This window comes from Penicillium waksmanii (genome assembly GCF_028829765.1).
Source record: "Penicillium waksmanii strain IBT 27052 chromosome Unknown utg000002l:1.0-3326099.0:1.0-3328782.0, whole genome shotgun sequence".
Classification (NCBI taxonomy): Eukaryota; Fungi; Ascomycota; class Eurotiomycetes; order Eurotiales; family Aspergillaceae; genus Penicillium; species Penicillium waksmanii.
The window spans coordinates 1408115-1432187 of NW_026643249.1; the positions used below are offsets into that span (position 1 = coordinate 1408115).

General features: G+C 49.7%; 9 protein-coding genes across 9 annotated transcripts; 4 read left to right on the top strand and 5 right to left on the bottom strand.

Moving 5' to 3' along the window:
* Positions 1–294: 294 nt before the first annotated feature.
* On the bottom strand, positions 295–1062 carry N7481_002203 (ferredoxin family 2Fe-2S iron-sulfur cluster binding protein; the record flags this gene model as incomplete). The annotated part of the gene is made up of 3 exons (XM_057261422.1): positions 295–536; positions 616–722; positions 791–1062. 3 exons carry the CDS (start codon positions 1060–1062, stop codon positions 295–297), a joined length of 621 nt encoding a protein of 206 aa, XP_057126354.1.
* A 249-nt stretch (positions 1063–1311) lies between these two features.
* Positions 1312–2903, top strand: N7481_002204 (mitofusin complex protein UGO1; the record flags this gene model as incomplete). The annotated part of the gene is made up of 2 exons (XM_057261423.1): positions 1312–1674; positions 1746–2903. 2 exons carry the CDS (start codon positions 1312–1314, stop codon positions 2901–2903), a joined length of 1521 nt encoding a protein of 506 aa, XP_057126355.1.
* A 1094-nt stretch (positions 2904–3997) lies between these two features.
* hapX (bZIP transcription factor HapX) lies at positions 3998–5570 on the bottom strand (the record flags this gene model as incomplete). The annotated part of the gene is made up of 2 exons (XM_057261424.1): positions 3998–4453; positions 4503–5570. 2 exons carry the CDS (start codon positions 5568–5570, stop codon positions 3998–4000), a joined length of 1524 nt encoding a protein of 507 aa, XP_057126356.1.
* Positions 5571–8571: 3001 nt separating this feature from the next.
* N7481_002206 (intradiol ring-cleavage dioxygenase) lies at positions 8572–9711 on the bottom strand (the record flags this gene model as incomplete). The annotated part of the gene is made up of 1 exon (XM_057261425.1): positions 8572–9711. The coding sequence occupies one exon, from the start codon at positions 9709–9711 to the stop codon at positions 8572–8574; it is 1140 nt and encodes a 379-aa protein (XP_057126357.1).
* A 1771-nt stretch (positions 9712–11482) lies between these two features.
* Positions 11483–13042, top strand: N7481_002207 (M18 family aminopeptidase; the record flags this gene model as incomplete). Its single annotated transcript, XM_057261426.1, has 1 exon — positions 11483–13042. The coding sequence occupies one exon, from the start codon at positions 11483–11485 to the stop codon at positions 13040–13042; it is 1560 nt and encodes a 519-aa protein (XP_057126358.1).
* Positions 13043–13401: 359 nt separating this feature from the next.
* N7481_002208 (uncharacterized protein) lies at positions 13402–14780 on the bottom strand (the record flags this gene model as incomplete). Its single annotated transcript, XM_057261427.1, has 5 exons — positions 13402–13796; positions 13855–13922; positions 13984–14357; positions 14414–14518; positions 14574–14780. 5 exons carry the CDS (start codon positions 14778–14780, stop codon positions 13402–13404), a joined length of 1149 nt encoding a protein of 382 aa, XP_057126359.1.
* Positions 14781–19625: 4845 nt separating this feature from the next.
* Positions 19626–20947, top strand: N7481_002209 (rRNA-binding endoribonuclease; the record flags this gene model as incomplete). The annotated part of the gene is made up of 2 exons (XM_057261428.1): positions 19626–20381; positions 20432–20947. 2 exons carry the CDS (start codon positions 19626–19628, stop codon positions 20945–20947), a joined length of 1272 nt encoding a protein of 423 aa, XP_057126360.1.
* Positions 20948–21281: 334 nt separating this feature from the next.
* N7481_002210 (H/ACA ribonucleoprotein complex subunit NOP10) lies at positions 21282–21693 on the bottom strand (the record flags this gene model as incomplete). Its single annotated transcript, XM_057261429.1, has 3 exons — positions 21282–21396; positions 21477–21589; positions 21682–21693. 3 exons carry the CDS (start codon positions 21691–21693, stop codon positions 21282–21284), a joined length of 240 nt encoding a protein of 79 aa, XP_057126361.1.
* A 657-nt stretch (positions 21694–22350) lies between these two features.
* sen2 (tRNA splicing endonuclease subunit SEN2) lies at positions 22351–23751 on the top strand (the record flags this gene model as incomplete). Its single annotated transcript, XM_057261430.1, has 1 exon — positions 22351–23751. The coding sequence occupies one exon, from the start codon at positions 22351–22353 to the stop codon at positions 23749–23751; it is 1401 nt and encodes a 466-aa protein (XP_057126362.1).
* Positions 23752–24073: the final 322 nt, after the last annotated feature.

Below are 24073 nucleotides of genomic sequence, written 5' to 3' on the forward strand. Positions count from 1 at the left end.
TTGGGAGATTCTGTATCCTTGCTTTCTTCACATTGTACATCGATATTCCACGTTGTGATTCCACTTTGTTTTTCATATTATCTTTCATGTTTTTTTGGACACTTTTTTCTTTATAAATAGTACAGGAGATTTTCAATTCGGTATCCTCAAGTCTGCTGGACGTGTCCAATGCAAAAAAAATAATACAAGGTCCCTTAGGACTGATAACATCGTCTTCAAGTTCCCTCCCATGAAGGTCTACTTCACGGATGCCGACCCCGCCCTCATAAATTATTTCTTAAATTCCATTCCGCCTCACTTCTGCTCGAAGTCGCTTGCCTGAAGGTTCCGGGTCATCGTCGGCAAGCGTACAACCAGTCCATCTAGGTCTTTGCTCATGATCACCTGGCATCCCAGTCGCGAGGTCTCGGTCAGACCGAAAGCCAGATCTAACATATCATTTTCATCGTCTGAGGGTTCTTCCATCTTGTCGAACATATCGGGCTCGTCAACGATGATATGGCAGGTCGAGCAGGCACATGAGCCACCGCAAGCGCCTAGAGTACAAAGCAGGTGTTAGTCACGGCGAGATCACATAACATCGTGTCTGATATCAAGGATATTAAGAGCACATACCTTCCATCTCTAGATCATTCGCCTGGGCAACATCTAGGAGATTGTCGCCTTCGGCAACCTGAAGCTTGACCTCGGCACCATCCTTGTCGATGAAGGTGACATTAATTCTGGAAATTTACTTCGGGTTAGACATAATGCCGGGGATCCCCAAAGATTGGGGAGGCCTTGAACTCACTCCTCGCCAGGCTTCGGTGGTGTAATATGGCCGTGGGCTGCTTGCGACGAGGCCGAAAAGCATCGCTGAGCTGTCTTCCACCCTTGCGAGGAAGGGCGCAGGCCGTTTTGTGTACCCAGACCCCACCGGTGTGTGTTTGCGACTTCTCCGGTTCTCCACGGCGTTGCCGAATGACTGACGTATCTCCGCGATTGAGCCAGGCACATATCGCCAGCGGTGGCCTTTGGCAAGGCGCGCCGCAATTGGAGACCGAACTCTCGCCAGAGGGTCATTGTGTAAAAATGCAAAGTGAGAAGTGAAGTAAATAAAGGGAACGAAAGAAAGAAAGAAACAACGGGGAACGAGAGTCACGGGAAAAAGATCTGGGGCGGAGAGGGAGAAAGAGAGAGGGAGTGATCGTCCAATGACCGTCGACGAAAAAAAAAAAGCACTGACAAAGCCAACGTCGGCCTCGGATCTCCCTGCCCTTTCTCCGAGAGCTCTTTTCTTTCGATATTCACCCATAACCCCTCCATCTCACCATGGCCTCCCGTGAAGGGATTAATCCCTTGCGACCATACTATATCCCTCAGTCGGGTCTCTCACCTTCCAGTGCCCCCACCGAAGTCAGCTCTCCCTCGTCAGCCCAGGTATTCGGGAGTACCGCGCGCGACCTCATCCCCGACCTCGACTATGCCGACTATTTAGACGCCTCGCCCTCCGTGTCTGACTGGGTCCGCGATGCCTTGAACTCATCTCTAAGACGTTACTGCCAAGTGCTAGTCGCGCAGCCATTTGATGTCGCCAAAACCATCTTACAGGTCTATGTCGTTCCAGACGTCATTGAGGAGGTCGTGAACCGGAGCTCGGAGGCCGGAGGAGCTGGAAGCACCTCGTACGAATCGGTAGGATTATATCTTCTTCATGTTTAGGCAAGCTGATCCCTCGAGCTGGACACTGATAGATTCATCTACAGGGCTCAGAATCATCCGACGATGAAAGCATTTATTTCACTTCTGCCGCTCCATCAACTCCGACACCCACCACGCCACGCTCTCGCAGGGGGGGTCGGCGTCACATCACCGATCGCAGTGGCTACATTCGTGCAGACACTACACCACCAACTCCGTCCAAGCATGCCCTAGCAATCCGGAACCCAGAGTCCTTGATGGACGTTTTGTCCCAGCTTTGGACTAACAATGGACCGAGCTCGCCATGGAAGTCTTCTAACGCGACCTTCATCTACTCGCTACTTCTCCCGACATTGAACACTTTCATCCGCAGTCTTCTCTCTGCCATCGTCGGCCTGCCGGAGGAGGACATCTCTTCGTCCATGGCAGCAGATATCCTGCACGCGTCCTCGCCGCTCGCCACGCTTCTCATATCATTCGTCTCCTCATCTCTCTCCGCAATGATCCTCTCCCCAATCGATACCGCCCGTACCTTCTTAATGCTCACACCAGCGACCCACGGCCCTCGATCCCTCATCCGCGCCATCCGCCAACTCCCCACCCCTAATTGCACTATCCCGTCACACCTTGTCCCAATCACCATTCTCCACTCCAGTCTGCCCACCTTTATCACCACCTCGACCCCACTTATTCTCAAATCATATATGTCAATCGACCCAATTGTGAACCCTTCCCTGTGGAACCTCTTCAGATTCATCAGCTCCGGTCTCGAGCTCGCCGTGCGTTTCCCCCTCGAGACCGTTCTGCGCCGCGCCCAGATCGCAAGCTACACATCCCTTAGTCTGCGCCAGAAGTCTTCCGGCGGCAGCATCAGCGCTGCCTCCATCGATGCCTCGGACGTGGAGACCATCGTCCCTACCCCGCGCACATACCGCGGTATCGTCGGTACGATGTGGCATATCGTGAACGAGGAAGGCGTCAGCTCTGAACCCTCAGATAGCGAACGGGCTAGTCAGCTCTTTGCCAAACCAAACTCGCAGGCTCAGTTGCAGAAACGTCGCCAGGGCCAGGGTATCCAGGGTCTATACCGCGGCTGGCGCGTAGGCATGTGGGGTGTCGCTGGTATTTGGGGCGCCAACCTTCTCGGCGGAGTCGCTGGCGGCAGCGAGGAGGAAGTCACGCTACGAGGTGGCCATGGACGGGACAGCGGGGGACGATTCTAATTGCATCCATCCCAGTCGAAAGAAAATCGTGAACAATCACCAGATGTTGGAAAAAATCCAATCCAATCCTCACATGCTGCTCTTCTTCCTATTCTTCCCCCCACAGGTCAGGTCGACTTTGGTTTTGATTCCCTTGGATACTTACCATATCTCACGCTACTCATGTTCTTATCTCGACTCTCCCCTCCTCCCTCTGTTCACACCGTATACCCCAGGAATGGGTTCAGGGGTTTGGCGATCGGCGTCGTTTTGCTTTCCGCGCCATGTATAAAACCACCACATAGCAATTCAAATAATCTCTTTCCCTTTCTTAAATTACATTTCCCTTTATTCCGAGTCTTGGCATCATATCCAGATGCTGTTTAGTACAAAGCACTTAGTACTCAAGATCTTTCCACCCGTACCATCCATTCTTTTCCAACTTGAACTTGAAACCTGGAGTGGATATACTACTCGGATACATGAGTAGTATACTATCGCTACTACAACGCAAAATTCACGATTTTGTGCTTATTAATAGCGTTAAGGAGATCATTCCATTCATCAGAAAAAAAAACGCGGTGTACATATCCATAAAATGTAACATCAACGCCAAAAGAGTCAATCCGTCTAGTGGAGAGTTGGACCGGACCGCAGACGCGGAATAGCTAACAAATAAAAAAAGGGTGCGTGTGTGCCCACAGAAACCAACCACGGACCATGCTCATATCGGTCAGGAGACTCCATGTCCTCAAGATCACTGCCGCTATTGCAGAGACTTGGGTTCTAGGAGGAGGTGAAGTATAAATGTGTGCTTTTTGGAGGGAGGGGGGTGAAGGAGGCGGGAGGTGGGGGAGACATTTTCCACCAGACTCATTCTCAACTCATTAATAAATATGAGTAACATGTTGTAGTCTGGCGAGCGGGTATGTCTCTATTTTCCCACGAGACTGGCGAACGATGATGGAAATGTTGACCGTATGGTGGTACATGGATAGAGCAATCGGGGGAATGGGTATCAAAATGCCCTCCCGAAGAAGGTTAAAAAAAAAACAGAAGCCCGATGCAGAAAAGAAACAAGACAGGAGGATGGAGAGCATGAATCCGATCCTTTTTTATTTTTCGGCAAACCGCCGGTCAAAGTAACGAAGCACGCCCATGACGCTAGCAGCTTCGACCTCCAACGCGGCGCGGCCGCCCCGGCTCTCCGCCAGCGCGAGCTCTTGCGGGTTTGGGAGCGTGTGCAGCTTGGGTAGCCAGGTGGAGATATCATCACTGGCACGGGAGAAGTTCGGGTGGCGGGACAGTGTCGTAAAGGCATCGGCGCAGCTCAGGGTGAGTGCATTGGGCGTAGAGGGCTTGGGAGGGGGGAGGTTGCGCAGGCATGGAGGGGTTGTTACGCGTGGTCGGGGTGGTGGGGGCATTTCGAGACATGCAGCATCCGCCTCCGCTGGCTCCCTTGCCGCCGCAGCATCCTCCTCCCGATGGAGTTCCGCTCGCTGACCGGGAGGCTGCCAGCGTCTTGCAAAAAAGGGTGCTTCGGGGATCAGCTTGGCATTGGGCGCAGGTGCCTGGTCCGTTGGCACATGGGTTGGTGGCTTGGGTGATGGATGGCAAGACCACTTCAGAGCGGACGTCGCCATCAGAGGGTGGTGGTGTGAACTGAGAGATGGACTGGATGGGTGCGAGGCGAGGGTTCTCAAAGGAACTGCGGCGGCCGCGCTGTTGCTGTTGTTGCTGCTCCTGGGCGGCCATTTCGGCACAGATGCATGGCGTTCCATCCTGACAAAATCCACAGGGGTCGACTGGAGGTGAGGTTGCCTCACTGTCATGGTGATGGTTGCTGTGGGAGGAGGTGGGTTGAGCAGGCACGGCTGCGAAGCGAGAAGTAAAATCGATCTCCATCTCCTCCGGATCAGGCTTGATGTCAGGCTCGGTGTTCTCACGTTCGGGGCTGCCGACACCATGAGGAGGGTATCGAGAACGAGATGATTCATGTGTATCAATGGGGGTGCCAAAGGCATCCTCGATGCACTGGCAGTGAGTCTGGGAGCAGTCGTTGCAGCCGAGAGGCACATTCTGCTGAACATCTTCCTTGTTACGGTCGGCACTAGTAGAGACAACACCTTCCATGCGGGAGCTTCGAGTCGAAGGACGTTTGCGAGGTGGCAGCGGCACCGAGTCGGGGATGGCGGGGGATTTGTTGCTGCTCGATGCGGATAAGGAAGTCCGGAATTCCTTGACGAGAGCTTCCTTTGCGCTGCGTTCGATCGAAACGTCCTTCTCTAGCGAGTGGCATCGGTCGCGCCACCAGCCCATCTCTTCACGGCATTGCTCAACTTCCTGGGAGAGGTTGGTGATCTGCTCGCTGAGCCCCGCGACGCGGATGTCGTGGCCATCCGTGATCTCTTTAATCTCCTCCTCGAGCTCTTGGACTCGAGCAGCCCGTCGTTCCCGGAAGGCACGCTGGGCAGCACGATTCTGAGCCTTGCGCTTGGTCGGAGGAGTGTCGGTGGCCGGCTTACGACCAGGTTTGGGGCGAGGGGGAATCACCCATTCCTTCGAGGTCACCGATCCGGGAGTACCAGGACCCGGTGAGGGAGCTACAGAAGGCCTAGCTACCAGAGCGGGGGCAAGGGCCTGGGGACCAGTGGCCAAAGGCGTGAGAGCCACGCCGGGTGAGGCCATGATACTTGAATTCACTTCAAGCAGAGGGAACTGAGAACGCAGTCAGGGTTAGCGGGCATATTCAAGGTTGAGGGGGAGTTAACAAGTTTCGGGTTGGTTCGGGGGAAACGCACGAGCCGTCTTTCGGTCGGAAGAGCGGAAGTGCGCTCATGCGAGCCGATAAGCGAGAGCGAGTTTGGAATTGAGGGAGTAGAGAGAGGGGAAGAGTTAGGAAACAATTAATCCAATCCAAATAGAAGGGAAGGATTAAAAGGTTCGATAGGGCCGAAAAAAAAGGAAAGAGTAAGCAAAGGGCGTCGGAGGGAGTGTGGGAAAGAAGAGAAAAGAGAGAAGAGAGAGAGAGAGAGCGCGATGATCAGATTAGATTGCCCTCATCTCACATGATGCCGGTTTCGGATCTTCCACTCCTCCACCTCCAGTTGAATTTTTTTTATCTGATCCGGAGGTGGATGCCGGCAAGCTTGACCGACGAGTGGGCTGACGCTAGACTTTTTTTACTTCAATTTATGTCTTTACACAGGGAATCTCGCATTCAACTAAATTCTCCGGAATACTCGCCCCGTAAGGAGTAGGGTTTTCCCTTTCCTAACCGCGTCTACAAAGTATACCCAGGAACAGAGATGATCTTAGGGATGGACTGGCCTGAAGCATACGATGCTGTCGGCACTAATAAGCGAAAATACCGCTCAAATTCAAAGAACCCAAACCAGGTAACTAATCCTTGGACGGTGGATGGCCAAGTCTCTCCCCTTCGGCCATTACCTAGCAGATTCGGCCCTTGCACCAATCACATACCCACGCATGCGCCAAAGGTCTTTTCCAGTCCCCAGTCTCGGCGAACGGTATGGATCGACGGGTTTTGAGAACTCTGTGTTCCCACCAAGTCCCAGAGAGTCCCAAAAACCCTACGCCGTTCTCGGGGGAATCTTATCTGATGGCACTAGCCCGCTTACCCTACAATCCACTCCCCCTACGGAGTACTTTGTTAGGCAATCCGGACGACGCCGATCCACGCCCTGATGCTCTGCAACAATATCGATGATGCTGTGAGCTAATTCTACTCTGCTCTGCTGGAGACACGGACCACCTTTTGCCTGCGAAATCATTGTAGGCGATTGGCTGCTCATCGTTCCTCTTTTCCTCTTGGCTGCCGTCCCCTCCCCACATCCAGCAAATTCTTATCAATCAGTGGTTGCTTTCCCACCGCATCCCCCCCCCCCCCCCGACACCCGAAGGTCGGATCATTCGCTACGAGGACCTGGGATCCTCTGCATTCCCCTCTCTATTAAAATCTCTGCCCTGACTGAAAATCCGCATTCAATTCCACGGGAAGTCGTCTTGGCGAGGGGCGGATCGCGGCATCCCAAGTGGGCTCAGTTTCGTCATTCAAAATTGGTCGACTCCGTACGGAATTCGCTCGGTGGCAAGTCAGACTCCACCGGGCCGGTGATCCATTCCGTCTTTTCAAGTGCCTTTTGTTCCACCGGGCTCGGTTGGTTTCTGTGTAGAGTTACACAATGCCTTGTCAACTCAACGACTGGGCTTTAACGCTGTGCAAATCATGTATTAAATGCAACAGGGGAAAGGCACGTCAAATATAGTCAACTGCTGGTGTCATATTCATGGGTGATGTACTGCGTAGATCCTAATCGATGTCAGTGCATGGGTCCAAGACAAAAGAGCTTGTGCAGCGCTGGGACCAGCTGCACTTTCAAGTCCCGCTTGTCGAACGGAGTGCAAGGAACTCCGATGACTCACCTTGATTAGCGGGTTGTTTTGCCTCTTTTGATCACTGTAAGGCTTTAGGCTCAGCCGCCTGAGGCGACCCTGAGGTGGCCCCTATCCCCTTGTCGGAATTAGGTTGCTGGTCACTTAGGTTTCAATCGGAGGATACCCTCATAAACAATCAATCCTGAAACTAAGAAACCCCCTCTATAGCAGGGCCCTATTGCACGCGGTTTGCATCGTACGAAGTAGCTTCCCAATTTCTATCTGGCATTGTGGGCGTAATACAGACCAAAGGAGGTGGATGCTTTTCGCCCTTCTTCATGTACCCACTTTTGCGCGGGCTGGCTTATGACGAGCTTTCTGCTTTAGCTCGGCATGGATGATTCCATCCTTAATCTCGAGTAGTAATGATTTGCACTCAGTGGGAGATTTAGTAGCGGTACTACATACTAGTAGTAAGTGAGTAGGTACCCGGGTGTGGCTTGTGCTTGTGGTGGACCATACCGTTATACTATTGGATCTGATTTGAGAAACTCGAACTCTCCGGGTGCGGTCCTCCGATACTGTATACACACTTGTGCAGCTACCAAAACTTCTACTTGTTTCAATATTCTTTGCCCTCAAACATTCAAGTTTCAAGTATAAGTACTAAATACCAGCAAGTTCTAATATGAATTGAGACTTTAGATATCCAGGCAACGTACTAGCACTATTCAGCCTTGAACAACGACTGCTGAAAGTACTTGTCCTTTAAAGGGGGTCTTTAAAACAAAAATCCGACTCCAAGGCTCTACCGTAGACACCTTACCGGTAGTAGTCTCAAGTCTATAATAGAGGGTCGCGCAGAAAACCCAGATGCCCTAACTAGAATCCTAAATTGCGGCGAAGAGTGAAAGGAAGTTCAACACCATCAACCTTCGTTTGGTGGTCCCCAACCTTTGAATCGGAAGGTTTGGATAATATCGCACCGTTTACGTCCTTTATAATAGTTGGTACTACAGTCTGTCTCTTTAGTCTAAAGTTTTGGCAACAATTGGCATTTAGTCTCTACTAGATAAGATGTAATATCCGAAAGGCTAGTACTACATCAAATTTCAACCGCTCTGGCAGAGAAAAGACCGGCAATGCCAGTCCAAGGTATTCTGCCAATAAACATCCCCGCTGACTTCAGAAGTAATCTTGAACACACATCACCACCAAGTGCTTTCTTCCAAGGTTACACGCCTCCTCTCTTACACTTTGACCTATACCCGAAGCCTAATGTCTAGGACCTTCACCTGGATGGACCACCACCAGATCCGCCACCACCACCACCGCCGCCGCCGCCGCCAGGAGAACTGCTAGAGCCACCGTCGCCGCCAATTTCATCGGAGCCACCAGATTCAGCAACACCTCCATTAGCGGTGTACACAAAGCTATAGGTCGGGTCATAAGTGGCAGAAGTGTCGACAGCAATGGTAATATAGCCCAAGAGACCATCACTGAGATCATCGCCCAGCTTAACATAGTTGAACACCGGATCAGAAGTCGTATCTTCGGTCTCGGTTGCGAACACTCGGTCATCAGCGTTAGTCGTGATAGTAACTGTGTTCGTGCTGTAGGGAGATGTAGCTTCGACCTCATATATAAGATCTTGATCCCAGAAAAGCTGTCCAATGTGTGCAACAGTGCCACCAGTTATCGTACCGTTCGACAGAACAGTCACATCAAGATGCGCAATGACATGGTGGTGTGTAGTTCGACCACTATAATGGCCCGGAAACAAGGTGCTAAATGTCACCACCCCGTCACTATCAGATGGCTGAATGCCTCGCAAGAAAGTAGCGTCGATATTCGACTCATCATTCGAGTTCCCGTTGCCATTCGACACAACGCCAGAGTAGACACCAGTAGAGTTGCAGTTCCAGATATCGAAATACAAGTCCTCGATAGGGTCACAGCTCGTCACGTCAACGAACTGGACGTCCAGGATGACTGGCACACCTTCCTCATCCTCAACGAGGTCGGAGCGGACCAACTCGCCTAGGACATAGAATGGACCGACTTCACCCTCCGGGTTCAAGACGCAAGTGGAGCTGGAAGTAAACAGATCGGCAGCGTCAGTGCTAGCGGAGATGCTCGAGTCGGTCACCAGGTGAGAAGTTTCGAGGACGGAGTCTGTGTCCCGAGAGGCGAGGCCGCGGCGATGAAGGTCATACAGAGCGCGACGACGAGTTTCAGCACGAGCATTAAAGCCGCTCTCCTCGAAGCGTTTGGCACACCGATCAAGACCACGACGAGCATTTTCCTTGAACATGCGCTTATGGATGATGGTTGCTTTATCATCTTCAACCTCATGTTCACCTGGATGGCCTAGGGCCGCAGGGAGTGAAAGGCCAAGAAGGCACAGCTTCCATAAAGCATTGAGCTGCATTGCGAGAGGCAGAAAAGAGCAGAAATAGTCAAATCAAGAGAGGTTGTTTTTGTTTGCGATTGAAATGTTCAGACTTGCTTGATGCTTTCTTTCGGAGGCTTCCTCGCGTTGATTTTATACTTCAATTCCATCATGTTAATGGTATACTTCCTCACCGCGGCCTCTGCTCTATTACGCCACATTCCGTCTTGCGACGGGAATTGCGCCAAGGTGCTGACGACTGATCTTCTACCCCAGAGTCTAGGGCTGTCGCAGCTGCGTAAACCGTCATTTGGGATTGGTCTAAAAATCCGTCATAGCTGCCAAAGCCCTGGATGCCAAGCACATGCCAAGGGAATTAAGGCTAGGACGCGCACTCCTGGAGGTTGACCTTTCCTAATATGCTTCGGACACAACGATACCTATTTCTTTTAGAAATCTGATTCAAGCTCCTTGGTGGAATTTGAAACCATCCATTAAGCACAAAAAGTATGGCTGATGAGATCAATGTTGCGAAAAGGAGATTGATCGGCATTGAAAAGGGCCTCGGCTGTTTGAATGAAACATAAGCTTCGCATGCGAGAGAAATACGCGCCACTTCATTTTCTTGAGCCTTTCAAGATTGAATTTTTTTTGAAGCGCTACTATTTCGAAATGAAAACATAATTATGATACTAGTAGGGGTACTGGCAAGTAGATGATGATATCGAGGACTGAGATGTGGTCACAACCTTTGGCCGGGATCAGCTCAGATACTAGTACTAGTATGGTCGCTGCCCAATTCTAAATACTGCCTGGGTACGCGGGACCTGCTGTTAATATTAGCTCCTGATATTAATGTTGATATTAATGCGAAACGATTATTCAGCGGAGCTTTTTCGCCGGAGATACATCAAGGATTCTGCAGCTAAACTCTGCCAAGAACAAGTATAGGGTACCCGTGTACTCTCCGCACGCCCAGACGGAGAAGCCGCTCCAGATGGAGTTAGGGAAAGCTTCGGTCAACAAGATTTTGGTAATTCCTGCAAGAAAGCTTGGTCAAATGATGCGGAGTAGAGTATTTCAGTAAATTTGATATTATCCGGATTAATTCGCGTTCCGCAGAGATGATACTACTAGCACGCAAAGAGAAGACGGATATTTCCCTGCGTCTCAATCTAGGTTCTGCAGGCAACAAAAAGTTGCGTACGTGCGGTGATGACCAAAGATTGGTCCGGGCTTTGCTCCAGGTTTGTGACTACCTGTTGAATGATGCAGGATGCCAGCTACGCAAATCACGACTCGATTTTGATTCTTGCCTCGGCTGCAGTAAGACTTCAAACCAAGCTCAATAACATGAGAACAAAGATACAGAGATGAAAAGCAGCTTATTAGATTAACAATTGATGAGATGACGTACAATTATCATTCGCTAATTAGTGTCACTGATAGACACTGCGCGTTCCATGATAATACTCCGGTATTTTCAAGTACAATTCAACCCTCACTACTCTGAAAAGCTTCTTGATTTATGGTGATGTGAGATTCATCAAAAGCAAATACAATGATTAGTTGCCAAATGGGCTGAGTTGTCGTGAAGGTAGGGTTGTGGACAAAACCGGCGGATCGGCAGCATCACGCGATAAGCCCAGGTACCGTACGTAAGGTACGGTACGCCAGGTACGCAATGGGAATGCCCAGCCTCCCCCGATCGGCTCCGTTGCTCCAACTTCCCCTCATGACTCCTCCTTCATCTCCATCTCCACACCTTCTCCTCCACCCATCTCAACCCATTCTCCCAATATCTATCACTATGACTCGTCGACACGGTTCTGCTCTCGATCGTCCCTGGGCCTCACATATCCATGCCCAGCTTCCCGAGGATGCTACTATCCCCAAAGCGAGAGCTCCCTCAGCCCCGACTCCAACTCTAGCTTCAGCTCCCGTCTCGACCGATACGCCCGTCCGACCTGAGGACTATTCGAAGCCTTACTGCGAGTTCATGACCTCCAACCCGACCATCTTCCACGCTGTCAAGTCCTTCTCCAATCAACTCGAGCAACACGGCTACAAATACCTTTCTGAACGTGCGGTGTGGAACTCGGAGCTCAAGCGGGGCGGCAAGTTCTACACCAGCCGCAATGGCAGCTCCCTGATTGCTTTCAACATTGGCACAGAGTACGAGAGTGGAAATGGAGTGGCCATTGTGGCAGGCCATGTGGACGCCCTGACGGCGAAGCTGAAGCCGGTATCCAAGCTCCCTACAAAGGCAGGCTTCCTGCAACTCGGCGTTGCTCCCTATGCGGGCGCCCTCAGCTCGACATGGTGGGACCGTGATCTTGGTATCGGTGGTCGCGTTATCGTCCGCGACCCCGAGACCGGTAAGGTTGAAAGCAAGCTGGTTAAGCTTGACTGGCCCATCGCCCGTATCCCCACCCTTGCTCCTCATTTCGGAGCACCTGCGAATGGACCATTCAACCAGGAGACCCAGATGGTTCCAATCGTTGGAATCGATAACTCAGATCTGTTTGAGAAGTCGACTACAACTGAGGCTAGTGATATCCCAGCTGGAAGCTTTGCGGCGACCCAGCCTGAGAAGCTGGTCAAGATCATCTCCAAGGAGATCGGCGTGACAGACTACAGCTCTATTATTGAATGGGAACTGGAGCTCTTTGACACCCAGCCTGCCCAGCTTGGTGGATTGGAGAAGGACATGATCTTCGCTGGTCGCATTGACGATAAGCTCTGCTGCTACGCTGCCCAAGAAGCCCTCATCGCTTCCAGTGACAGCACTTCGCCCGGTACTGTGAAGATGGTTGGCATGTTTGATGACGAAGAGATTGGCAGCTTACTCCGCCAAGGAGCTCGCTCAAATTTCATGAGCAGCGTGATCGATAGAATCACAGAAGCCTTTGCCAAGGACAACTACGGACCCAACCTTCTTTCGCAAACCGTCGCCAACAGCTTCCTGGTTTCATCTGATGTCATCCACGCCGTCAACCCCAACTTCCTGAATGTATATATGGAGAACCACTCCCCTCGCCTTAATGTCGGTATCGCCGTCTCTGCCGATTCCAACGGCCACATGACCACAGACAGTGTTAGCTCTGGCATTCTGAAGACCATCGCATCTCGCTGCGGCTCGACCCTGCAGGTCTTCCAAATCCGGAACGATTCGCGCAGTGGTGGCACCATTGGCCCCATGACCAGTGCCCAGATTGGTATGCGCGCTATTGACTGCGGTATTCCGCAGCTCAGCATGCATAGTATTCGTGCGACGACCGGAAGTCTGGACCCTGGTCTTGGCGTTAAGCTGTTTAAGGGTTTCTTCGATTACTTCGAGGAAGTTGACAAGGACTTTGCTGATTTTTAGTCGGGTATATTTTTTTTAAGAAGATTTGAGGTATAGATCTAGATACACATGATTGCTAGAAGTATAAGAACATTTTTTCGGCTTATTGATTTATCCTTTCCTTCATGGTCTTCAACATAATTGTATATTCGTTTCAACATGTGTTCTAGAAATAGGAGAACTAAAATAGTGGTACTAAAATATGAGAAGAGGCTAACAAGGAACGTATTGCTTGAGAGCATGCATGATCATCACCAGGCCGAAAGGGGCGAATAAATGGGTGGAATCTGCCCAGAAGGTTGAATGTGATTGACCCATCGGACTGAAACACCATGAAGAGGATTAAAATGGTATAGACTTGGCGTTGTATCGTGATGGAACTATTTCGAAGGAATTGACTCGCTGGGTGGGGTGTGTTGGTGGCGGAGCTCCGAAAGCTCGCTGATAACAGATGGATCGATCACCTGGAGCTTGTCGTCCTTGGCTCCCACGGCTTCTCCATACTTCAACCCTCCGCTAGGACCGAAAGACAGCACACGCTCTGGATTGCCCGATCCGCACTCGGGGTCTTCGCCAGGTGCGCCAATAGTCGACTCATCGTTCCAGGTGCCGTGGCGAGTTGTGGACTGGCCTGTGCCATAGCGGTTTCCACTGAGGGTTGAGATCAAGCCAGGTATGATTTTGGAAACGAGTGGTTTTAAAGTCGGAAGACAAGCGCAGATGATACCGGTGTTGCACTCGATAGCGGACCAAGACGCGGCGCCCACATTATCATCTGGTAAGATGGTTAGTCGGCCACTTGAGCTTCGCTTAAAGAAGGAACTGCTGCCTACAGGTAGGATCCAGGGAATCGGATATCTTTTTGAGACTGGCGAGACGAACGATGCTCGTAATGCACACGCTGGATAATCTCTGTTAGCAAAATACATTCGATGCTTCGAAAGTATGTCTGGAATACTCACAATCCACCCAGGGCAAACATCAGCATCAATGCAATTTTTTGCCTTTTGGGAATATCAATCGATGCCAGGGCAGGGATCGGGATAATCAAGATTGCTATATCAGTGGTGATGTGCATGGCAGCATTGGAGAACCACAATGCAGGCTTGTTCAAGCAGAACCCCTCGATGGTAGGATCCCAGAACTTAGCAACGGGGATACAATTCAGAAATGCACTGATCACAGCCCAGGTACCATAGAGAGCCAAAATTGTAATCATGATCCAGCAGATAAGACGCATGCGCTTTGTGGGGAATACTCGGAAATATTGCATGAGGATCGAGGCTTTCGCGCAGAGGACGGCGGCGTTATAGAAGGGAATAGTGAGCCAGAATGCCTTATGGAGAGCAATTAGAATTGAAGCTTGAAACTTTTGAGAAGAATGTCTCTCACCTTTAACTGTCTCACGAGAATATGGGGAGGTATATCCTTGAGATGCATTCCCATTCCGCTGGTAGCCTCGACGATGTCGAGTCCCATGAAGATGAACGAGTTGACCTTCAGGAAGCTTTTAGCGGATGTTTGACGTTTTTGGAATCCAGATCAAGCATACCAATGCGATGATTACCATCCAGTCATTGGCCTCCAAGGTTCGCAAGAACTTAAGTCTGGTATAGATTCGAATCCCCACGAATACTGTAGCCAACGATGTGAATACAACGCTTACCACCAAGCCTTGAGTTCCACGTGAAGATAGGTAGATGTCACCACCAATCTCCTCCCGCTTGAAAATTCCATCGTCAAGGCCGATGATATCCATCGTTGATGGAAACCAAAAAGCAATTTCTCAATTTTTATGTTTGATTCAATGCCAAATGAGTAGAGTTGTGTGAAAAGGTTTTAGAAATCCCAATGAAAACCAATGATTCAGTGGATTCTAGACGTGAACGGAGTGACGAAAGCAATATATTAAACGAGCGTTAAAAGGGCGCAAATGCAAATTCCGGGGAAAGGAAGGAAAGGAGGGGAGTGCTGAGGATCGTTCCTTTCATATAACGCTCTCTCAATGTGACGAGAACAGCGGGTCCAGGCCAATAAACAATACAAGCAAATGGAAAGGCACAGCGATGGTTGGGGCTTAAATCCGCTAGTCTCGTCTCCCTGGGTGAAGGACGACCGCAGAGATATCCCTGCTTAATGTATCGATGTCTATCTGGGACGAATGCCCCAGGTGCAAGAAAGGGACTCGGGTGGAAGGAGGGCAAGGTGCATCATCTGCGCAAGGGGTTGCGTACAACGAATTGGGGCTTTAATTTGCCCCAGTCGTAGTTGATACTTGCGTAAATCCCACAAAAGAAACTTCTGTTCCCTTTAGACCCCTTTTCTTGACTATTCTGTGGAATGCGCCATGTCTCGTTTTTCTATTGCAACTTGAACCATTGTTCTATAGATACTAATACCCAGATGGGCTAACCTCTACATCGGGAACGTATATAAATATACTGCCAAGCAGAGCCAACATTTAATCTATACCCGCAGACACTTGCATGTGAAAGCTGAAGGGGATGCCCATCCCGTTTCCATCTTCATTGAAAACAGAATGAGATTTCAGACAATCAGCGTGATCAATCCTGCGCGCATGTACTCTGTATACTCGGTCCGATGTATCGATTAGATCTCACTGCGACACCCGGACGGAGATCTACGGATGCGAAACTTAAGCGGAGCCCGGGGGCGGACGGACGAAAGTTGTACTCCGATGTTTTCTTGAAAGAGTTAATGTGGAAAGATCATCATCCCCTTGTGCAGAATTTCTGTATAGCCATCTTCAAATCGACAAATTACATCGAATCAATCCTGATTTTGAACTAAAGTAACACCAAAGAAGCATTTGCGATTTCTCCTGCCAGTCATCAAAATAAAACCGGCTTGGTCAATTAGCTTTATCGAGTCCCATTGAATAGGAGGGTCTCTAGCTCATACATTGTCGAGTTTGACAAGCCACCTGGAGGGCATCTCCATTGGTCGCTCGAATCGCATGATGACGTTAAGCAATGTATCTAGCATCTGCCCGCAAATGTAGCCTTATTAGAGGCCCGTTCCTATTTGGACAGGGTGGCCAGCTGCATGAGGCTTCAGAAAACGGAGAATAATTGCGAATGTCAAATGGCCGCCAGGCCCGAGAAGCAGCTATCCGATCTATCACAAAAAAGCGCAGATCACCAGAGATCGACACGCGTTCAGCTTGCTTCCTCGTTCTTCATGCCTCTTGGTGCTACTGGAGAGATCAGAAAGCGGGGAAATTTTCATTATTGCATTGACTTGTTTCAAATTCAGACAATATGAAGGGTGTAGGTGGTGGGATTAATGACAAGCGTATCTGCATCCCTTAGGTCAATTATAGGACAGTTTCCGTCTTCAAAGTTAGGGCGCTCGTTAAGCTCAGGGGCATTGAACCTTCAGAGCAAGGGGCGACCCAATTTCCGCGTCTCCGTTCAATAAAAGAAATTCTCCGTGCCATTCAAGTTCTATTTAGAGTCGGGCCTCGGAGACAGCCGATTGGACTTAACAATGATAGAAAGCGTAAGGATTGGCATTCTGGCCATTCTGCTCTGTTCCAAGTATAGCCTAAGGAACTCTTACAAGAAGAACTGTCAGTTCTTGACACTGATCACAGACCTCAGAAGTTCGCAGGCCTGATCGTCCGTGATCGTACCCTCATCTCTTGTTCTATCACAAGACACCTAGTCAAGCGATAGCTATACAAGCTGACCCGCTCGCATTTCCTGCTGAGGACGGATTACCTTGAAGAGAAGCCCCAGGGCTACTTACCGACTAAGTCACCAGCCATTCTCAGCAATAGTGTCACATACCGAAAACTCCAATTGGCAGCGTCCAGATCGTGTATACTTTCCAATTTTGATCAGAGCACTATGGTTCCGTGGTTGAATCTTCCAATTCAATATTGGTACTAGTACCTACCTGCTACCTACTAGTTAGTAGGAGTGGTAGCTAATCAAATCCGTCATATATCCATCACTTTATCTTCCTACTTTCTTCCCCCGCCACAGATCCACAGCCATTGCCCTGACCATAACCTTCACGACCATTGCCACTGCCTCTGAGTCTGTGGAATTTGAATGTGTACCACCGCCTGCTGATAACCATCATGGAACCTTATACACTACCTGGGCTTCCTTTAGAGTTATTACTGCAAATATGTGGCTTACTTCCACCTGTCTATCTCGTTTGCCTTTGCCTCTGCAATCATCAACTCCATGCGCTTAGTGGGTTAGCCAAAGACAAACTTGCCGGCTTCCTTGTGATAGGAAAGGGTATAACTGGCGAGCAGAGCAATATCAAGGTTCATCAATTAGTATGAGAACACATTCTATATACTCTCATTCAAGGAATTGTATATCCTTCCTCCAAGTTAAGCTTGCAATAAGAAGGTTCTGTTATAGTCTACAATCTGGTATTAGCAATGAATCTTTATCATTTACACAAGTCCGTCGCCACTACCATCCTTGGCAAGACCCCGAATGTCGACTCTTGTTCTATGCAAACATTACAACGCTATTATCGATCGAAGCACAAATATCTCCTCAGCCCCTTGGAGATTATACACGATGCAGGATATAATAATTTTCAGAATATGGGAAGATTCAAAGATTAATTCAAACTCAAATCCTTTACGGTACTTTGAAATCTGCAGACACATCTCACTCAAAGGCAGAGCCTCTGATCTAGGCTCTGTATTTGATGGAAAAGAAGCCTTCCTTTGCTACACCTGTCCCAAATGCAATACATTTTCTTTGATCGAAAATTTGTATGCTTGATTCAAGTTGCAAAATTGCCCTCATCATGACAAGGTGGGTTAACTTCGGCCCTGGCCTTGACAAAGCGGATTCTCTATGGGAAATTCACACATGTCATACTTCCACTCAATCCTTCCCTAAACGGCTTCATGACTCCCTTATTACTCAAAGTCCTCGAAAATGTTTCGAAGATATGGGGCATCTGTCATTTGAATATTTGCGGTCTCGCAATATGTCCTATCTTCGTGGTGGTCAATACGAAAAAGGCAGGCACTTTGTTCAAGGTGGCTCATTTATTTGGCACATCTCATACAAAGAGACGCAGAAGAACTTGAGATGGGAGGCTGTATGTACTATCAATGATTTATACGGCATTTTGGTTTCGGCCTTTTTGCTTGCGTTCGTTAAGGACGTATTTATGGATTGCTAGATTACGATTAGGTTCATAATACTTCTCAGCGGGTCCACGGTAGCAGTGTCATATTATCTGACGCGCTGTAATGTAGTCACAATGATGTAAATAATACTATTCCCACGAAGAGCATATGGATGTGGAATGACGAAACCCAATACGCGCTACTCCGTATGCATCTCTATGCGGCCTAGCAAGCCGGATGACATGGGATTCGACATATGACATATCACATTTAGCCACACAACTTTGCAGCTAACCGATGCAGATTGACTGGAAAGCCGACCTTGTATCCCCTTGCAGAGGAATTGGCAATACTTTGCTGCGTTTGAGGCCTCGGAATGCAGCCTCTCACGTGTAACTCGTCGTTGGCGGTTATTAGCATGTGCCTTGAAGGGGTTCGCAAGAAACGCGTGGGAAAGGTTGAGCAAGGATGGTTGGAACTGAAATACAGTCCTGAGTGTCTTTATTTTTTTGGGGCAAAGTTTATCAGTTACTACTAGTAGTAACCTTGGAAGCTTGGAAGCGTGGGAAAAGTCCGAGTCCATATACTATATTGTCGATTGTATTGACGAGAAAAGTCAACCCTCACTCGAAGTCATTGCAGTAACTTGCCACACATGGATTGTATTGTGTAGAATGTGCCCTTGGAGTGAAAATCCGCCACTAAATTCACCGTCCAAGGAAGATTCGGGTCTGGTCGGTATTGCAACCGTATAGTCTTGGAACACTTCACCTGCGCAGACAGTGGCACCTGCATGTAATCACACTATAGAGTAGAGTCGGTGTGACTATATGACATTCTGCTTCTATGGTTAGTCCTGTCACCCACGAGGATTCTAAGTGTGAAATTGCATCTTGCATCATGACATGAAGTATATGCAGTGCATACGAGCCTACCGCAACTCGATTCCAACCCCTGCTCTCAGTGAGCTCATGTAGAGCTAAATTTTGGAATGAACGATTGATTCAGTGGCCTGCTAAGCCTGGAGAGAAGAGGAAAGACTAATATTCTTCTTCAATACCCCAACGGAGATCGACTTGTCCAAGTGAATTTTGAGCGCCGCATAATTACTAGTTACTCATATCAATAATAACAGAATTTAACTAGTATTCTGCCCACCTCCAGGACAACCCAAGCGGGCATTCAACCACAACATACAAATTAATTTGAAATGCCCTTGAATTCTGACTGATACTCCACAATCAGACTCAACCTTCCAAAATACATTCTTTCTGAGTCCGCATAGTTGCCCAATGGAATGGCGGGGCATAGGGCGACGATAAGATAAAGAACCGCGCACAGGCCAACATCCGAGAAATTTCCTTTCTGCACCACCTTGTGAGAAACCCACGAACTTGAAAGTCCCTCCATTTCGCTAGTTACAATTCACCTGCGAAATATCCTTTGCGTCATTCTCAAGTCGAGACCAATATGGCGGAATCCGCATCGTCGCCGCCCAAGTCCATCCACACAATCGTGTTGGACGCCGGCCCCATCATCAAAAATTCCCCGCCGCTTTCTACTCTGCTCGCTCAATGCGATGAGATTATCACCACCCCCGCTGTGGTGAGCGAGATTCGCGATCCCGACGCCCGCGCCCGTATCGAAACTCTCTATCTTCCTTTCCTCAAGCAGCGCACTCCGAACCCGAAAAGCTTCAACATTGTTAGCGAATTCGCAAAGAAGACTGGTGACCGCTCTGTGCTGAGCCGAAACGATATTGAAGTTCTGGCGCTCGCCTACGAGATTGAGTGTGAGCGCAATGGAGGCGACTGGCGCTTGCGCAGTGTGCCCGGCCAGAAGCGCGTGAATGGAGCGCCGCCTGTCAAGGAGGAAGAACAGAAGTTGGAGGAGGAGCCTAAGGTGGATACCGAGTCCAAGGACGTGGAGGCGATCACCGAGGGCGTCCAAGAGGCTACCATCGCAGAGAACACCGAAGTCACAAAGTCTGAAGAGACCGATGCAATTAATGAGAACCCCGTCGAGATCGAGGAGGACGGAGCGGAAGAGGGTGAAGAGGATGTTGACCTCGACGCAAATGAGGATGATGCCGCGGACTCGGACGGCGGAGAATGGATCACACCCACCAACTACAAGAAGCGGCTGGCCCGCGACGATGGCAGTGGTGCGACGGCTGGTAGTGAGGTTAAGGTCATGCAGGTCGCAACCATGACTACTGATTTTGCTGTAAGTGTATACACGTTCATTTGCAAATGCACCCACTAATTTGGATACAGTGCCAAAACGTCCTCCTGCAGATGAACCTCAACCTTCTTTCGACTACCACTCTCCAGAGAATCCAGCATCTGAGAACTTTCATCAAGCGCTGCCACGGCTGCTTCCTTACCACCAAGGATATGAGCAAGCAGTTCTGCCCTCGCTGTGGTAAAGATACTCTTACCCGCGTCTCCTGCACAACCACCGCCAACGGCCAGTTCACCATGCATCTGAAGAAGAACATGCAGTGGAACACCCGTGGTAATGTGTACAGTATTCCCAAGCCCATTGCAGGTACTGCCAATGGAAAATGGAAGGGAGGCGCTGGAAAGGGTGGTTGGGGTAGAGACCTTGTCCTTACCGAGGATCAGAAGGAGTTTACTCGGGCGAACGCCGAAGAGGAGCGTCGCCAACGCCGCCAGCATGACCTCATGGACGAGGACTACCTCCCCGGTATTTTGACTGGCGAGCGCAACAGGCAAAATGGACGCACCAAGGTCGGTGCTGGCCGGAACGTTAACTCGCGCAAGCGTTGAATGCCATGAACGATATCTGCATTACATATTACATGGGCTGGAGTTTGGGATATATGCACAACAAAAAGTCATTGGAACTTCTGTCACGATGCGATCTACGGTACTTCTTTGCACATACTAGATAGCAGTTAAATAGAGGGCCAGGAATGGAAAATTCTCAATATATTTTCGATTGGTATTCAATATGAGACTCAATCCGTAGATCTTGTAAACATCCAAAGCAATGCGATTCAGTCGTCCGCAGACCGAAGAAATAACACCATGCGCCGAATCGGACCGATACCGTTCAGTCCATCCCTCCAAACAGTCAAGTTTTTAAGCCAAGCCTAGAAGCTTAGTTCTCTGTGACGGACGTTAGTAGCTGGCGCGCAGAACGGGACGAGGAGATGACGATACCAGGCTGCTGGGTGAGGAGAAGGTTGTAGCGCTTCTTCAGGGTGACACGGTGACTAAAAACCAATGATGTTAGTTCTGCATCCAATTTCTCTTGTCTTGTTGGGGGATTGTCTGGACAGGAGATGTCACATACCGAGAGTACTTGTCATCGGGGGAGAAACGGGCGGGGTGGGCAGACTTGGAGACCTTGCCGTCAACAACCTTCTTCAAGGTGTAGACGCGCTTGCCATCGGGACCGAGGGTGTACTTGAGACGCAGTTAGTGAGATGTTCAGAGTGTCGTGTGATTATGATGGTCGATTCGGAAACTGAGATCGATTGGGATCGGTAACGACATACCATAAGATGCATTCTGGTAGAGGAAATATGTTAGTATGACCATATAATACCCCAATCAGATGTCGATAAACAGGCAATATGTACTTACTTGGCGGAATGTGATGTTCTGCTGTTCGAGGAGTGCGGCGTGGACGGTGCGGAGGAACTTTGGATTTTTTTTTGACGCCGAACACACGGACCACCTGATTAGTCACCCACTGCGCTTAAAACAGCCAAAAAGTTTTCCTCCAGCAAAGACCTCCCTTCTCATCCTCTGAGTCAACCTCGGAGTCAAACCGACTCATTGATATTTCCTTCCGGGAAATTGGGTCATTTTATGATGATGATCTACTGAACGTACTGACTTACATTACATGCCAATTCAGAGAGCACATTGATATTCACTACTCTTATCAGGTAAGCTTGAATCCCAGCTCGATGGAGCTATTCATTTTTTCTTTCCTTGCTCCCCTCCCCCCCATCTTCAGTGATGACAAAATATCCCAAGCCTAGGCAGGTGGCACTTTGATTTCTAGCTGCCTGTCAATGATTTGCTTATTTTGACTACTACGGTATCTGAGAAGATTTACCAAACTCACAATTTGTGTCACATGTTTCGTGGAAGATTGTTGCTAACTCAACTTCTCCACCCAGGGCTCTTTCAATTCATCCAGTAACAGCTATCTGAATATGACCGAGGCCAATGCCACCAGCGCGGCTCAAGCGAGCCCCGAGGCCGACCCTGCACGAGTGAATCCTCGTCCGGCCCGGGCACCTCGTCCTCCTAGACCAAATTACAGACTCATTCATCGCTTTCCTCTCCCTGTCAATGCACATCCCGTTCCACCTGTAATTCCTCATAACCCCCTCTCCATCCTTAGTGCTGCCCTCTCGTACCTTTCCTTCCTTATCTCTCGCCCTAGCCAAGAAATCCACTCTGCATACTTCGACCCAGCGACTTCCTCCATCCACGTGACGGACGAGAAGGCGATCCGGGCGCTATGGGAGATGGGCTTTTTCGGCAAAGGCAGCCTGAGCCGAAGTGAACCTAGCTGGCTGGGGCGTGAGAAGAAGCGGAGAGGCTTGCTCGGTGGAAACACCAGCGAGGAGGCTACCAGGAGACGCAGGGCGGAACGGCGTGCATTGAAGCTTGAACGAGCAAGGTCAGAGAAGCTCCTCATCGACGAACGTCTCAAGTTAGAGGCAGCTGCGAGGGAGTCTGGTTCTATGGCTCCATCGGTCGGCGACTCGGTAGATGATACAGCGACTACAATCGAGAAGTTCTCCGTCAAGAAGGCGATGGAAGCCAAGTATCAAGAATCAAGACTGCGCAGGTCTCAAAATGGAGCGTCAGTGCCACCTGCAGATACTCCCGAGTCGGCGCAAAGCAAATCAGTTCGCTTTTCGTCCGTCGTGGAACAAAAAGAAGCAACATCAACATCCACTGCCCCGCTCCAGGGCTCCAGCTTGACGGATGCAGATGAACTTGATATTGAAGACATTCTCGAGAACCAAGAGCATCTTCAAATATCCAATGAGGAAGCCTTCTTCCTTGTCTACGGACTAGGCGTCCTCCGTGTCTTTGATCGTGAACAAAACACTGTCATCCCAACCTCGAATCTCCTCCCTCTCCTCCGCCGCAATTCCTACTTTCCTCCCCACGCCGAAGCATCCGAACTCAACCCCGATGATCCCTTTATGCTGTCATATGTTGTCTACCACCACTTTCGATCACTCGGGTGGGTAGTGCGGTCCGGTGTAAAATTCGGAACCGACTATCTACTTTACAACCGCGGTCCTGTTTTCTCCCACGCCGAGTTCGCCCTCATTATAATCCCATCCTACAGTGACCCATACTGGGCAGAGACGGAGGAACGCAGAGAATATGTGACAAGTAAACAGTCCCGCAGCTGGTGGTGGCTGCACTGTGTGAATCGGGTTCAAGCACAGGTGAAAAAGAGCTTGGTGATCTGCTACGTGGAAGTACCCCCGCCGACAGGTTCCTCAGAAGACATCGCGGCCTTGCTGGGACAGTATCAGGTTCGGGAGTTCCTCCTCCGACGATGGATTCCCAACCGCACGCGTGACTAGAGAGAGGTGGACATTATTCCTCATGGGCGCCAACGAAATTCGGTGTCGCCTAGGACAATCCTGTACGAGATAGGGCTTCAGATACCCGCTCAGTACTAGTATTTTCTTCCAAATCAAGCAATATACCCATGGCTGGTCCACATATGACCAATACAATGATTGATGAGATTCTTTGCGAATAGTCGTAGACAATAAACGATTTTAGCTTTTAACTGTAAACAATGAAAGCGAGGGTGACCATCAAACTCGTCCTTGACTTGATTAAAGCCAAACATGGAGACGCTAGTTCGTAACAGGCAAGATTACAAGTCCACGTGACTGA